The sequence below is a fragment of the Athene cunicularia genome (genome assembly GCF_003259725.1).
Source record: "Athene cunicularia isolate RWA chromosome Z unlocalized genomic scaffold, athCun1 chrZ_part1, whole genome shotgun sequence".
Classification (NCBI taxonomy): Eukaryota; Metazoa; Chordata; class Aves; order Strigiformes; family Strigidae; genus Athene; species Athene cunicularia.
In genome coordinates, this window is record NW_020799142.1 from 21249367 (window position 1) to 21262007 (window position 12641).

A 12641-nucleotide genomic window follows, 5' to 3' on the forward strand; every position below is an offset into this window, starting at 1 on the left:
TCTTCTCTGCTCTTCCCCTTCTCATGCAGAGTTTCTGGCAGGTCCGAGAGCCCCTGCAGTAGGCTACTGGGCAGTGTGGGTGGCAGGGTGGTTCTGGCCACTAGTGCTGAGGTGCAGCAGTGGTGGGCTAGGACTGGACCACAGCCCTTCCCACAAGGTCCTTCCACATCTGCATCCATTCACATTGCTGTCATCCTCCTGCTCTCTCACCCTCCTGAGAGTGAGGGGCAGCAGTCTGGTACCTCCTAGTTCCCAGTCAGTGCAAATAAATGATATATTCTATGTATTCCTTCAGGACAGAAAATTTGTCACCAAGATTACTGATCTCAATCCACAGTCAAACCCAGGCAATGTGCCATTCCCCTCTTTTCCTGCCACTGCTCAAGCCCCTCAGTCCTGTGGCTTTTCCCTCCTTGCCCTGTTCATGCCCTCCCCTTGTGCTGGTGATGCGGAAAAGGGAGTTAATTTCAGATAGTATTTGTGGGGCAGTGCTGCCCTGGCCTGCCAGGGTCAGATCCAGCCAGTCCCGGCCCAGATCGGTGGAGCTGCAGCAGGATGAAAACAGTAGCCCAGGTAGTGGGGCGAGAGGAGGAGACATCTCTTTCTCCCCACACAGGTTTTGCTGACAAGCACACCTCTCTCCTCCCTGGCTTTAGGCTGAGGCAAGCAGCGCCTTTCTATGTGTGTGGCTCAGGATTACACCGTAGCTTTTGCAACCCTTAGGAGTTAGAAGTGATTCCTTCCAAGAACTGGGACAGTGGCCGAAAGGGCTGGACTGCACATATGCAGGATGCAGCTGATCAGTAAGTTTAAGGGTTGCGAGTATTCTGCATCTGTCAGCTTTTCCAGTCTGTCTCTTAGTTTGTAGCATGTTAATATAAAACTTTTCATCTTGTACTTAACAGTGCTGAAACCTCACAACACATCTCTGAGGCCAGTAGGACTCGTGATCAACTCATCCAGCTTTCACTGCATCATTTACAGCAGGACAGCTGAGGCACAGGAGGGCTGAAAGACTTGAGTTTGCTCTCAGAAGAGCTAGGGCCTGTCCTGTATGCAGTTTCAATAGTGGCATTGCTGTCATTATTACCAGCATGACACTATTTTTTTAGGAAAAATCATTACACTAGCACAATGGAGTTGTGGATGCAGTTAAAGTATGACTACACCTATGCAGCTAGTGGGATAACAGCAGAGATTACTACGCTTGCAGAGTTGGGATCTGAACCATGGGTGCCAGAGCTCCAGTGAGACCCTTAAGCATGGACATCAATATTCTCCACAGGAGAGCCAGGACCTGCCTAACACAGAGGCAGTGATGTTATCAGGGTTTGCAGGCTGAGAGACTTGCATGCACTCATAAGCAAAATAATTTCTTATCAACACTGCAAGAATATTTACAAAGAGCATGGTATATACTGGGTTTATGTGAGCACAACCATGTAGGTGGCTGCCACACAGCGTGGTTTGTTCCTCTGACTAAAACTCTTAATGAGAACAATTACTAGTTTGAGGCATGCAGAGACAAAATTACAAGGAAGGGTGAACAAGGTTTGTGCTGCTATCAGAAAGGCACCCTGAGGAATGTTAAAGCAGGCTTATTCTAATAATTATTGTGAGCATGTGAGAGATTTGTACTAAAACTGAGCAACATGTGGTTTCTTACAGTCATTGATGTAATGCACTTTCAAGATGGGACTATCAGAGGAAGATGATTTGTAGTTTTTTCTTTTAATTTCTATGATAAGCAGAGTTGCATGGCCTAGATCAAATCTTTAAGATCAGTGGAATCTTTTGTCCAGGCTTGTGGGTTTTCTACAGGATTATGTTCTTTGGCTTTACTATGCAAATAAGCTTTTTGTTGGATAATCTGATTCGCTTCTTGATTTACCTTTAACTGCTCTCTAGTCTCATGAGCAAAAGATTTCTGTGACTTTATCATGTCATGTCATGTAACTGTCATGTAACTGTAATTTTTGTCATGTAACATGTAATTTTTATGTCATGTAACTGTCTTGTGTGAAATAAGAGTAAAATGTAAATAACCATCTAACTATGAAGCCTAACTGGAGATGAAATGTCAGGGCAAACTGAGTTTAAGATAGAGCATTGGTCAATAGGAGGCATGACTGTCTGTTAAAGGCTGGCTTAATAAGAACACAGTAGGAAAAAGAAAACGGTATTTCAGTCTATATGGCTAAGTGTATAGGCAGCAAACTCTACGGTCTGAAGAGAGAATTTCATCAGAAACAGCTTCAGAACAAGTAAAGGACACCAAAATAAGTTAATTATGCCTCAAGGGGGAGTAAAATATCAAGGGTATCAACTTATGCAGAAGGAAGTAAGAAAAAATCCATGCCTGCCTACAATCAATCAGTTCACCTTCAAACCTGAAACTCTTTGAGCTTAAAAATAGGATAATATTAAAGACAAAGGCAACATACTGCTATCTTAGAAGTTCAGCCTTATGTCTTTGTCCAGTGTTCAGCAGTATCTCTTGCATGTGAAGATGCAGTGGAGTTTTCGGCTTCTCTGAGCTGCCTTTTATCACCTTGGTGGTCCATGCTGTTCTGCTGAGATCTGTCCTGGTTCTGGTTCTGATTGCTCACAGACCTTTTCAAGCATTCCAGGCATTGCTGGATATTTAACACCTGACCTGTGCCTGTTGTTACTGTTCCACAGAGTGCAGCTTTTCAGGATTACATAAACTTAAATCCAAAGCTGGCTGGATTCGATTCTTATGTAGCAGAATTCTTAAGCTCAGTTTTATGAGCTGGTGTGCATACATTCATGTGCTTCAGTCATACTGAATCAGCAACTGAAATACAATGTGATGCTGGCTTAAACATGGATCTTATGGTGGATTTAAGCACATGTTGCTGAAGCAAAACCTTAGTGTTGTGCATTCTCCTGTAAAATCATAGAGGGGGCTAATTATAACTGCTTGGGTTTTTTTCTGTACTAAATTGTTTTTAAAAATTGCTAATTCTGGTGGCCACCAATAAATACAATCTGTGTCTGCCAATAGTTTTGGGTTTTTTACATCTGTTTTCCTAAAGCTTTTGAGAGGAGATTTAGGTTCAGCATGTTCAGCTTGATTTAAATTACTGCCAGACCAACATTTTACATGTACGTTGCCGCTGTGAAAAAGGCTGTACAACCTGCTGGTTGAGGGGCAATCACAGATTTATAGATTTTAGAGCAATAGCAATGTTCAAAATGTTCACCTAAACTGAGCATGACCCTGCCCAGTCCTTGGGTTCTTTTTTATTTAACTCACCAGCTTGAGGTTGACCAAGAGTGTATTTTTGGAGTGACATCTAGGCTTGATTTAAAGACTCCCAAGTGCAGAGTTTCTCAGTCTTTGGAGAGTTTGTACCAATGGTCAATTACCCTTTCTCTGAAAAATACCCTTTCTCTGAAAAATCTGTACCTTATTTTTTTGGAACCCTGTTAACTTCTGACTTCTGGAAACTGGATCTTGCTACTTGACTTACTCAGCTGGGCTGGGGAGCCCTTTACTTTCCCATAGATGTTTCTTGTGATTGTTAGCTTACATTTTCATGGTATCAGAAAAATTTCTTTATGCTCACAAACACATGCAGATATCTTTTACACCCCAGTATTCCTGTGCTAAGGGTCTGATACGAAAAAAAAATATGCCATCTTAGAAAAGAGCCGATATGGCTGTGGTGCTTTCTGTTTCAGTTACCAACCACTGGTTTATGATTAAATATAATTCATGGCTAGGACATTAATATGGGAAAGAAACGGTATTCAGCATATGCTGTACTTATACTGTAGTAATTGTGGTTGCTCTAGTGTTCCCCCAAAATACTATTTTCAGTATTTTCTTGAATGTGTACAACATGCTTTGCAAATGCTTCAAGTTTTCTGTTAATTCTTTTACCATAAACAATTTCCATGGAGTCATATGGGCAGATGATATCAAAAAGTTGTCTAGTCCATGCCCTGGCCCCCAGGCAAGATCAATAATTACTGTGAGCCTGTATGATCTTCCTTCCATTCTTTTCTGCTGAGAAGTTGAAATGCAATCAACATATTTTCACAGAGAATCAAAATTATAAAAGAAGGGTTTTCAAAAAGCCTGAGCAGTAACTTTTATCCTTTCTCGCACGGTTCCCTCAGAAACCAAGTAAGATCAATGGGAGTCCCTGTACCTAAATCCTGCCTTGATGCATTTGTCTTACTGCTTTGTAAGTAATTATTGTTGTGTTTTCTCCTTAGGGCTCTTCCTGCAATGATGCAGTGGGTCCGAACTCAGAAACCAGGAGAAAGTGGTGTGAATATTATCACTGCAGATTTTGTAGAACTTGGTGAATTTATCAGCACAGTCATAAAGCTCAACTATGCCCTGGATGAAGGTGAAGATGACACTACTTGATAGTACTATAATGTGTGTTGTTGCATTATTTAGAATTTAAAAAGAAAGATTGCATTTTAAAAGAATTATCTTGTAAAACAGTAATGTTCTTATAAACGCTGAGGTGTTTAGGGCTTTAGTGGGTGGGTGTAGGGGAAATGTTTTAATCATTTATGACCATTTTTTACATTTGTGTTTCATGTGAAGAGGAAAACTAAACGTGTTTACAGTGTTTGATAAAAGAAGGCCATTTAAATGTTTTCCATGACATACTATATGTGATTCGTGTGTCTTCTATGGTTATGAACAGTGCCAAGAAATCTGCTGCTTTCAGCACAATGAGATATATATTGCCCTCTGCCTGCCCACAGCAGGATTCCTTGATGGTGTGTTACACCGAGAGAGGACAGTATATCTGGCCCGAAAATTTTAAGCCGCTATGCTTCGTCTGTTAGGTGGTTCAACTGATAGTATTTATCAGTGAGCTACAGGTTTAAATGCCTTTGTGAAGTGAATCCAAAGTCATGCCTCTAACACGCGCATAATCAGTGAACTGTAAACATGATGTATTACATAGCTTTCACAGAGCACAGATTAAATCCTGCTTGCTTTTCATTCTCAAAATGGGATTTTCCAATGTCTCTGCCCCAGGTCAAGTCAGCAGATATGTGATGCTGGCCTTACCCTGTACTGGGAGCTGCCAGTGCATTTTTTCCCTGGTTTTAGCAGACACTAAATTAGGCTAGCTTGGAGCACCACTTCCTCCTAAGATTAATCTTATGTGACTAAATCTTATGTGACTAAAACTGCACTTAAAAAAATAGGGACAGTCTAAGCTTCCCTTTAAGGCAGCTACGAACATAACATTTCTCTGCTGATTACCAAAAAATCAGTGCCAGTTTCATCAGCGAAAAATTCCTGTATTACAGGGTGTAGTAGTTCAATTTCTAGCAAATAACAATGCTCTATAGTCCTTAAGTTGTTTGTAGGATATTATACTACATAACACAAGGTTAGAATTCTACTGAATGGCACTGTCCTAGCAGCAGAATCACTGATCATCCTTAACCATTTTAATGAAACATATATAAAATTCAAATGTATGGAAATCTTAGTGATTTATAAAATGAAAGCATTGCCACTGTATGACACCTAACTGGATGCAACGCAATCAATCATATCTCCTGGAAACATCAATGCACAGGCATACAACTTTGTAAAGCAAAACATTTCATTTGTGCAAAACAATAGATGCTACAATGTCTTACAAGAAAAATGCTCTTTGAAATATTTCAGGGCTTTTTGGGATAAGGCTAAGGTCAAGTTTCCATGGATATTACTAGAACTTTTGGTTGTGTGAGAAAAGAGAATGGCATCATATAGTCCTTTGCTATTTTCTGTCAGATGATAAGGAGTACCATCTACCATCAGAGTTTAGAAAAACAAAAATGGTCTTAAAAAACAGGTGGTTTATGGGGTGTTACAGGGGTTTTGTGGGATTTTTTTAGTTTGGGAAGAAGTGGAATAAAATGAACACTTGCTGCTATTTTGTACTGAGAGGGTGCCTTGGAAAAAGTGTGCGTGTGTGTGTATGTAGTATAATGACACATTTAAGTGTATGTATATGATACAAAGACATCCATGCACACTTGCATAATGATATTCAGGTTTTTGGACAGGATTATTATAAATTTGGTTGAAAAAAATTTATGATGCCTCCTTCAGTAGCATTTTTTTCTATATAGATTAGGACTGCAAGATTCATCCCCAGTGAAATCTATGATCTAAGCCAGTTAGGTTTTTTACAGCATTAAAACTTCACCCGAACAGCCTCAAAAATTTACCAAGAGTCACAGCCCATCTTTGCATTGAACAAGGTTGACTCTAGTGCTTTCAACTACAACTAAGCAAGATATGAGGTGGGTTGATGCACTTTGTTTCCATTTTCAACAGGCTCTCCAAGCAAAATTAATGTAATGAACACATAAAACGAAACATAAGCCTATGTTGTTTTTGAACCCACCCTGTGTGGGTGTCCCACATAGAAACATTAAAATGTTTGCTTATTTATTGATGTTGTGGTGTGAAATACTCTTTTCTTTTTTGTTTGGCTGGATTTGTTTGCTTCCAGAATCTTCCTTTTCAGCTGTTTAAGTATAGTCAAAGAGTTAACCTATCCTTTTAATATAGTAAAGTAATCTGAATCCTTGGGTGGAGAAAAAAAATAGGTTTCTTTATTTTGGATTTTGATTGAAATCCTGTTGAGCATCAGCACCACTGAGTTCCTCCTGGGACCCCCTGCTCAAACACACACCAGGCACACCAAGCCTTTAGCTTACACAGAAGTGTACTCAAAGCAAATGTTCTGCTGTATTTAAGAAAAGTGTGTGTGTGTGTGCCTGTATTTATGAATAAATATAGTGCTATGTTGAGCTTGTTAGCATTGTTATGAAATGTTCGCTTAGTGTCAGTTTTATTCTAATTGTCATTTGGGTACTGGAAAATAAAAGCAAAGAAAAAAACCCTCTGACAAGAAGGATAATAGATAAATCATATAGTTTCTCCATTAATAGGAGAAAAAAATCTTAGCAGAATGTTAAATTTTGGTCAGAAAAAAATATGTTATTTAGCTGTCAATCTCCTTTCTGTTGGAGAAGCACAGCACTTTACGTTAGGGACAGATAAACTTGCCTTAATTACTAAAACAAAAAAGTGTGGGGGGGGCCATACTACCCATGCTTTTCTGGGGATTTCATCTGCAAGGCCCCAAAACTCTTAAGTCTTGATGGGGATGCACTTCCTGTTGATACTGTTTGGCAGGTCTTGCCAGAAAAGAACAAGCCAGAAGGCACTATGCAGCACAATTGGACCATTCAGGAGCCCAGCTTTGTCATCCATATGCAGCTAAAACTCTTTGATTTCAACCAGAAATGTGGCTGCAGGGTTGGGTCAGATAAGTTGTTCTGACCTGATTTGTTTGAGAGGTTTCTGCACATGTATTATGAGGAATCTTACATGGGAAATGAGATAACATCAGACAAAAAATACCTGTCTACAGTAATGATCTTCATAAGCATCTATTTACACAAACTGTCATGTCATTCTCCATCAAAACCTTTTTTTTCTTCCTGTGCTCATTTCCCCCCTTGCTATGTTCATTGTATACATATCAAGTAGTATTTTTTTCTGACATTTTTACATGGTTACTTGATCCTTTTTCACTCGTATTTGAAAAAATGCAACACATGCAGTGTCTCAACTGGTGTAAACCTACCTGGCTCCATTTTCCAGTTTACACGGTCTTTCTTTGGTACTGATCCAACCTGCAGCAATTTGGACCAAATAAGCAGCTGGTCCCTGGGTCTGATACCTGCCTTGTGTAGAGAGTGGTAGGATCAGAATCACACCACAGGAGCCTAGTTTTAAAATCAGTAGGTTATTTACATTCCTTTGCTCTTGGTTACTTCAGTGGTTTTGTAGGTCCTGCCATTTCAAGCCATTCTTTTAAACATACACATGTGTGAGTATATATATATATATGCATACGTGCATGAGAAAGAATGTATGATCCTGTATGCTGGGCTTTCTGTCATACTGATACAAATCTAGACCATTTCTACTAACTTCAGAGTAGTTACCAAACCTTTATCCTGGGATGAGAGGGAGCAGATAGTCAATGTGTAGTAAGTATATGCTGTGTTGCAAAGGAAATTTAAAACTCTGGAGCTTAACTCCACAATATCAAAAAAATGGAGTGTCCTGAAAACACAGCTCCAGTGCTGTTTATCCTGAATATAGTATATGGAGCACTAGGTATTAGCAACTGAGTAGGCTATTTGGTGATTTCAAGAGTTCAGTTAACACCATCTTAAACTTCTAAACATTTCAGTGAAGTAAAAGCTAATAGTGTATATGATGTATTTGCCATATCTCAGTGGTAGCTTCTGTGTTACGTGCAGTCAACATTGTTCTGAATTGTGTATGTTTACCCAATGATGAGGTTAAAATATGCTGTATAGTATGTGCAATGTATTGATTAGAAGTATGTTGGAGTTCAGTGATCTATTTATTTTTTACTGTGCTGCTGTTTTGTAGGGGTGTGTGTGTGTATGGGAGTATGGATTGTCTACAGTGTATGAGGAAATAATAATTAATCCTAAAGGAAAAGGGCAGTTATGTAACCTGCCTTAATGCATTCACACAATACTCTCTAAATCCCATAATTAACAGTTCCGATTTCAAACGTTACTGAGGACTGTCCATAGGGCTGACTCCCTCACTTTTCGGCACTAAGGAGTGAAGTTACTTGGAGCTCACTTACATATTGGTGAATAAAGAATAGGATGTTTGCCTGATTTACTACCTTGATTGTTCAAGGGGGCAAAGACATGTTTTCCAATGTGATACAGATAAAATCACTTCTGTGCACACACAGCTCCTGCTGATGCCAGCAGGAATTGTGATCATGTAATTTGAATGGCCTAAAATTCATCTTCTAGAATACAATCATGACAGGAGGGTGGTGATAGCCTGGCTTTGAGGAAGTAGCTGGACGCTATGCAATACTGCTCATATCACATTCTGGAATGTAGCTGTAAATTTGCAGGAAGACTTTTGAACTCGGCTGCAGTCCAAGGCTGGACTGTAAAAATCTTTACGTAAAAATAACAGATGTCAGAGGCTGAGCAGCCTGGCCTGGCCTGCCCACATACAGCATTCTGCTTTCAGGAGCTGTGGCAACTTTAATTTAAAAATCTGTAATAATTTCCCAGTGTGTCACAGGCTCTAGAGCTTTAGTTGGGAATCTCTACATTGCCCACAGGTATGACCCCTCTACCATTCCCCCAGCCGGGTCTAGCTCTCCCTTCGTGGTTTCTGTCTGAGATACTTCTGGCTGATGCCAAGGGTAATTCTGAAACACGTACTGAACACATAGAGGGTCCATCTCATGCCTCGCCAGTTGGACAGGAGCAGGAAGAGTGTGCCTGCCCTATGGTACATTTGGTATGAAGTCAGCTTCAGTCAGACCCACCTGAACAGCGCTTGAGGGAAGGCATAAGTCTGATTTCAGACCCTTTTCTATTATCTTTGTCTAGTTAAAAAGCAGCATCTTCCCCCTCCTTTGCCTTTGTTCAGTGCTCCTTCTGCATACACATCCCTTTAACTGCCAGCTGTGAGCAACACTGCTCAAAGTGAGCATTAGAGGTTTTTCATCCTCAGTCTCAGTGCACCATAACAATCCACAAGTTCTTATAAGATGTTAAATATGGGGCTAAAAGATGGCAGTGTCCAACATCTGATGTCCTGGGATGGTTTAACTCCACACTCCAAGTTAGGCACACATGTCCTCTTAGACTGGCCTCACCTTGGATGATGAGAATTTAATTACAAAATTTCTCCTCCCAAATTAGAAACAGATTGGATGATATGCCAATGAGTATCTCCTAAAATGGAGGTACACTTAAGCTTTTTTTTTTGAGTAAGATGACATGTACTAATCTCTTCCCTCAGCTCTGGTTTCTACAAAAGTCAATTTGACCAGTAGAGATTTCTTGAGTAGCTGAAATCAGTTTTGCTGTGAAGCTGGGATCCTTAAAGTAGAATCCTGAGTTCATGTGTAATTATTATTATTGAAAATAAACACACATGGTTAAAACTTTAATTTTAAAATATCTGGGCTGGCCAGGACAGTTGATAAGTTTTTGACTGCCTCAGTCATCAGTAGCTTTAGGATCATGTAGGTGATGATTAGGATGTTACTGCCACACTGCCTCCTGACACTGTTCAGGGTCTCTGTATAGAAGCCTTATTATTCCCAGTGAGCATTAATGTGTTTGAATGATTTCTCCATTTTGGTGGAAGGATGATTGTGTAACACTGAGGACATGGAGCTCCCTGTGTGTTGTGCCCACAAAGGTTCACAGAGCTGCACCTTCTCTTTTTAGGATCTATTCAATGGTACTTTAATGTTGTGTAAAAAATGCCTACAGTTCTGTATAGCAAATGTGAATTTTTATGACAAGAGTGTGTATTCAATGTAAAAAAAAAGATTAACATAAAATCCTGTTTCTTTGTATCCAGTGAAACATCTAATAAAGCTCTGGTACCTGTATTGGTTTATGGCTTCATTGCTGCATTCAAGGCTTTACATGTAGGAGGCTTCTTAAACACAGTTTTGCATTATGGGGTGGAGTCAGATGTTAGACCCAGGCTGTGCTATTATGTTAGGGGCATATGTGGACTGCGCCATGAGGGCGTTGCGGTGGGAGGATAGTTTCCACAGGGTTACTGTGGGACTCTTGAGTACCATAGGGTACTGTGATGTGTTTGTGCTGCTAGGGATACAGCAGGCTTTCGGCTGCCTCTTTCCCTGGCAGCACTTTCCAGCCCCAGCTTGCCTCAAGCACCAAAGTGTATCACCCAGCTGTATGAGCCCATGAGCCCATGCTGCCACTTTTGTCATTGGTGGTATCTTGTAAGAAGGAGGGATATGGAAAGCAGGGACTAGACCTCTGAAATGTTAGTCTGTCTCATTGCTCCCTTGGGCCTGCTCAGCATTGAAGCTGGCAGCTCAGGAAGACAAGGTGAGGAGCGCCCACCACTGATGCAAACTCAGCTTGTCTGCAGGTGCTGGTGGAGCAGGCTAGACTGCCTCACATCTGCCTCACGCTGTGCCAGCCAGCAGGTGAGTTCCCTTCATCGTCTCCCTGGTGACTTCTGTGGGGTTTGGGGACCTGCTCCTCAGAGTGGGATGAAGGCAAGTGCCGACCAAGAGTGCGCTGCACCAAGGAGCATGGCCAGCAAGGCTTGGCTTTGCAGCATCCTGCAAAGGTGAAGTGTGGCATGTTAGAAGCTAAAACCTTTCTACATGACAACAGCTTGGACTTTAAGGTCTGTATTACTCTTTCTTCCTAACAAGGCCAGAAGTGGTGTTTTCCAGGACAGACCTGTTTTGCTCACCTCTCCTAATAAGTCACAGGCAAACCAGCCCGAGTGCTCTGCTCCCACATTCTTCATGCCCTCTCACTTGGCCCAGTTTCACACAGAATTATCTAGGTTGGAAAGGACCCTGGAGATCATATAGTCCAACTGTTCTCCTAGCACAGTTCCCACCTACAGCATATCCTTAAGTTCTAAATCGACCCGACTCTTGAACACCTCCAGGGATGGGACTCCACCACCTCCCTGGGCAGCCCATTCCAACACCTAACAACCCCTTCCAGAAAGAAATGCTTCCTCATATCCAGCCTGAACTTTCCCTGGCACAACTTGAGGCCATTCCCTCTTGTCCTGTCGCTTTCTGCTAGGCTAAAGAGACTCATCCCCAGCTCTCTGCACCCTCCTTTCAGGGAGCTGTAGAGGGCGATGAGGTCTCCCCTCAGCTTCCTCTTCTCCAGACTAAACACTCTCAGTTCCCTCAGCCGCTCTTCATAGGATGTGTTCCAGACCCTGAACCAGCTTTGTAGCCCTTCTCTGGACATGGTCAAGTAACTCTATGTCATTTTTGTAGTGAGGGGCCCAAAACACTGTCTATGAGCCCAGTTTGAAGCCAATGAGCCAGGTGCAGGCTGCCAGGGTTGGAGAAGAAGATGCCATGGAAGATGAGCAATGCTGAGGAGGCCTCTCTGTCAGTGCCTCCCTGCAGAAACCCATGAATTAAATTTGCCTGCTGCTTAAAATGACTCCCCTCCTCTTCCTACCCCACAGATACTGTTTTACCAACAGGACCATATGGGTTGCTCACTGCAAAAGTGGTTCTGTTCTCTCTTCTCTTTTTTTCTTAGACGCCAATAAAAGAACCAGCAGGCCAACTTTATCCTGCTATTACAGGAACTACTTTATTCCAAATATGGTTTTCCTCTGTCCTAACTCTTAATATAGTGGTCTGATGATATGTGAGGACACAACTAGCTAAGTTGCTGTTTCCTTTAAGAAAATACATGTAACACTAGGTGAGACAGATATTTAGTAAATAGTTCTGATTCCAGAAAATAATTGTATATTAAATGACTGGATTTGAGAACAGGAAAAAAAAAAAAAGTTTCCTATGTTTTTAGTTTTAAAAGAGAGTTCAATTGAAATGCAACTATTATCTTGGAAGGTCAATTTTAAATAGGTTTTATGGAAATAAGCAGTTTATGGGCATAGGCACAGGACTTACACATTTTTGGCCCAGTTTCCAGCTCCTTAGTGCCCTAGCTGCAATTCCTGGCATTATTCCTTTTGTTTTTTCTCCCAGCAACTGTGACATTTCTGA

General features: G+C 41.1%; 1 protein-coding gene across 1 annotated transcript in view; it reads left to right on the top strand.

Moving 5' to 3' along the window:
• PLCXD3 (phosphatidylinositol specific phospholipase C X domain containing 3) overlaps nt 1-10496 on the top strand; it is a 37521-nt gene extending 27025 nt beyond the window's left edge. Inside the window, exon 3 of the mRNA XM_026865810.1 lies at nt 4249-10496. Coding sequence (XP_026721611.1) covers nt 4249-4405 — 157 coding nt within the window. The 3' untranslated portion in view covers nt 4406-10496. The remainder of the gene's footprint in view (nt 1-4248) is intronic.
• Nucleotides 10497-12641: the final 2145 nt, after the last annotated feature.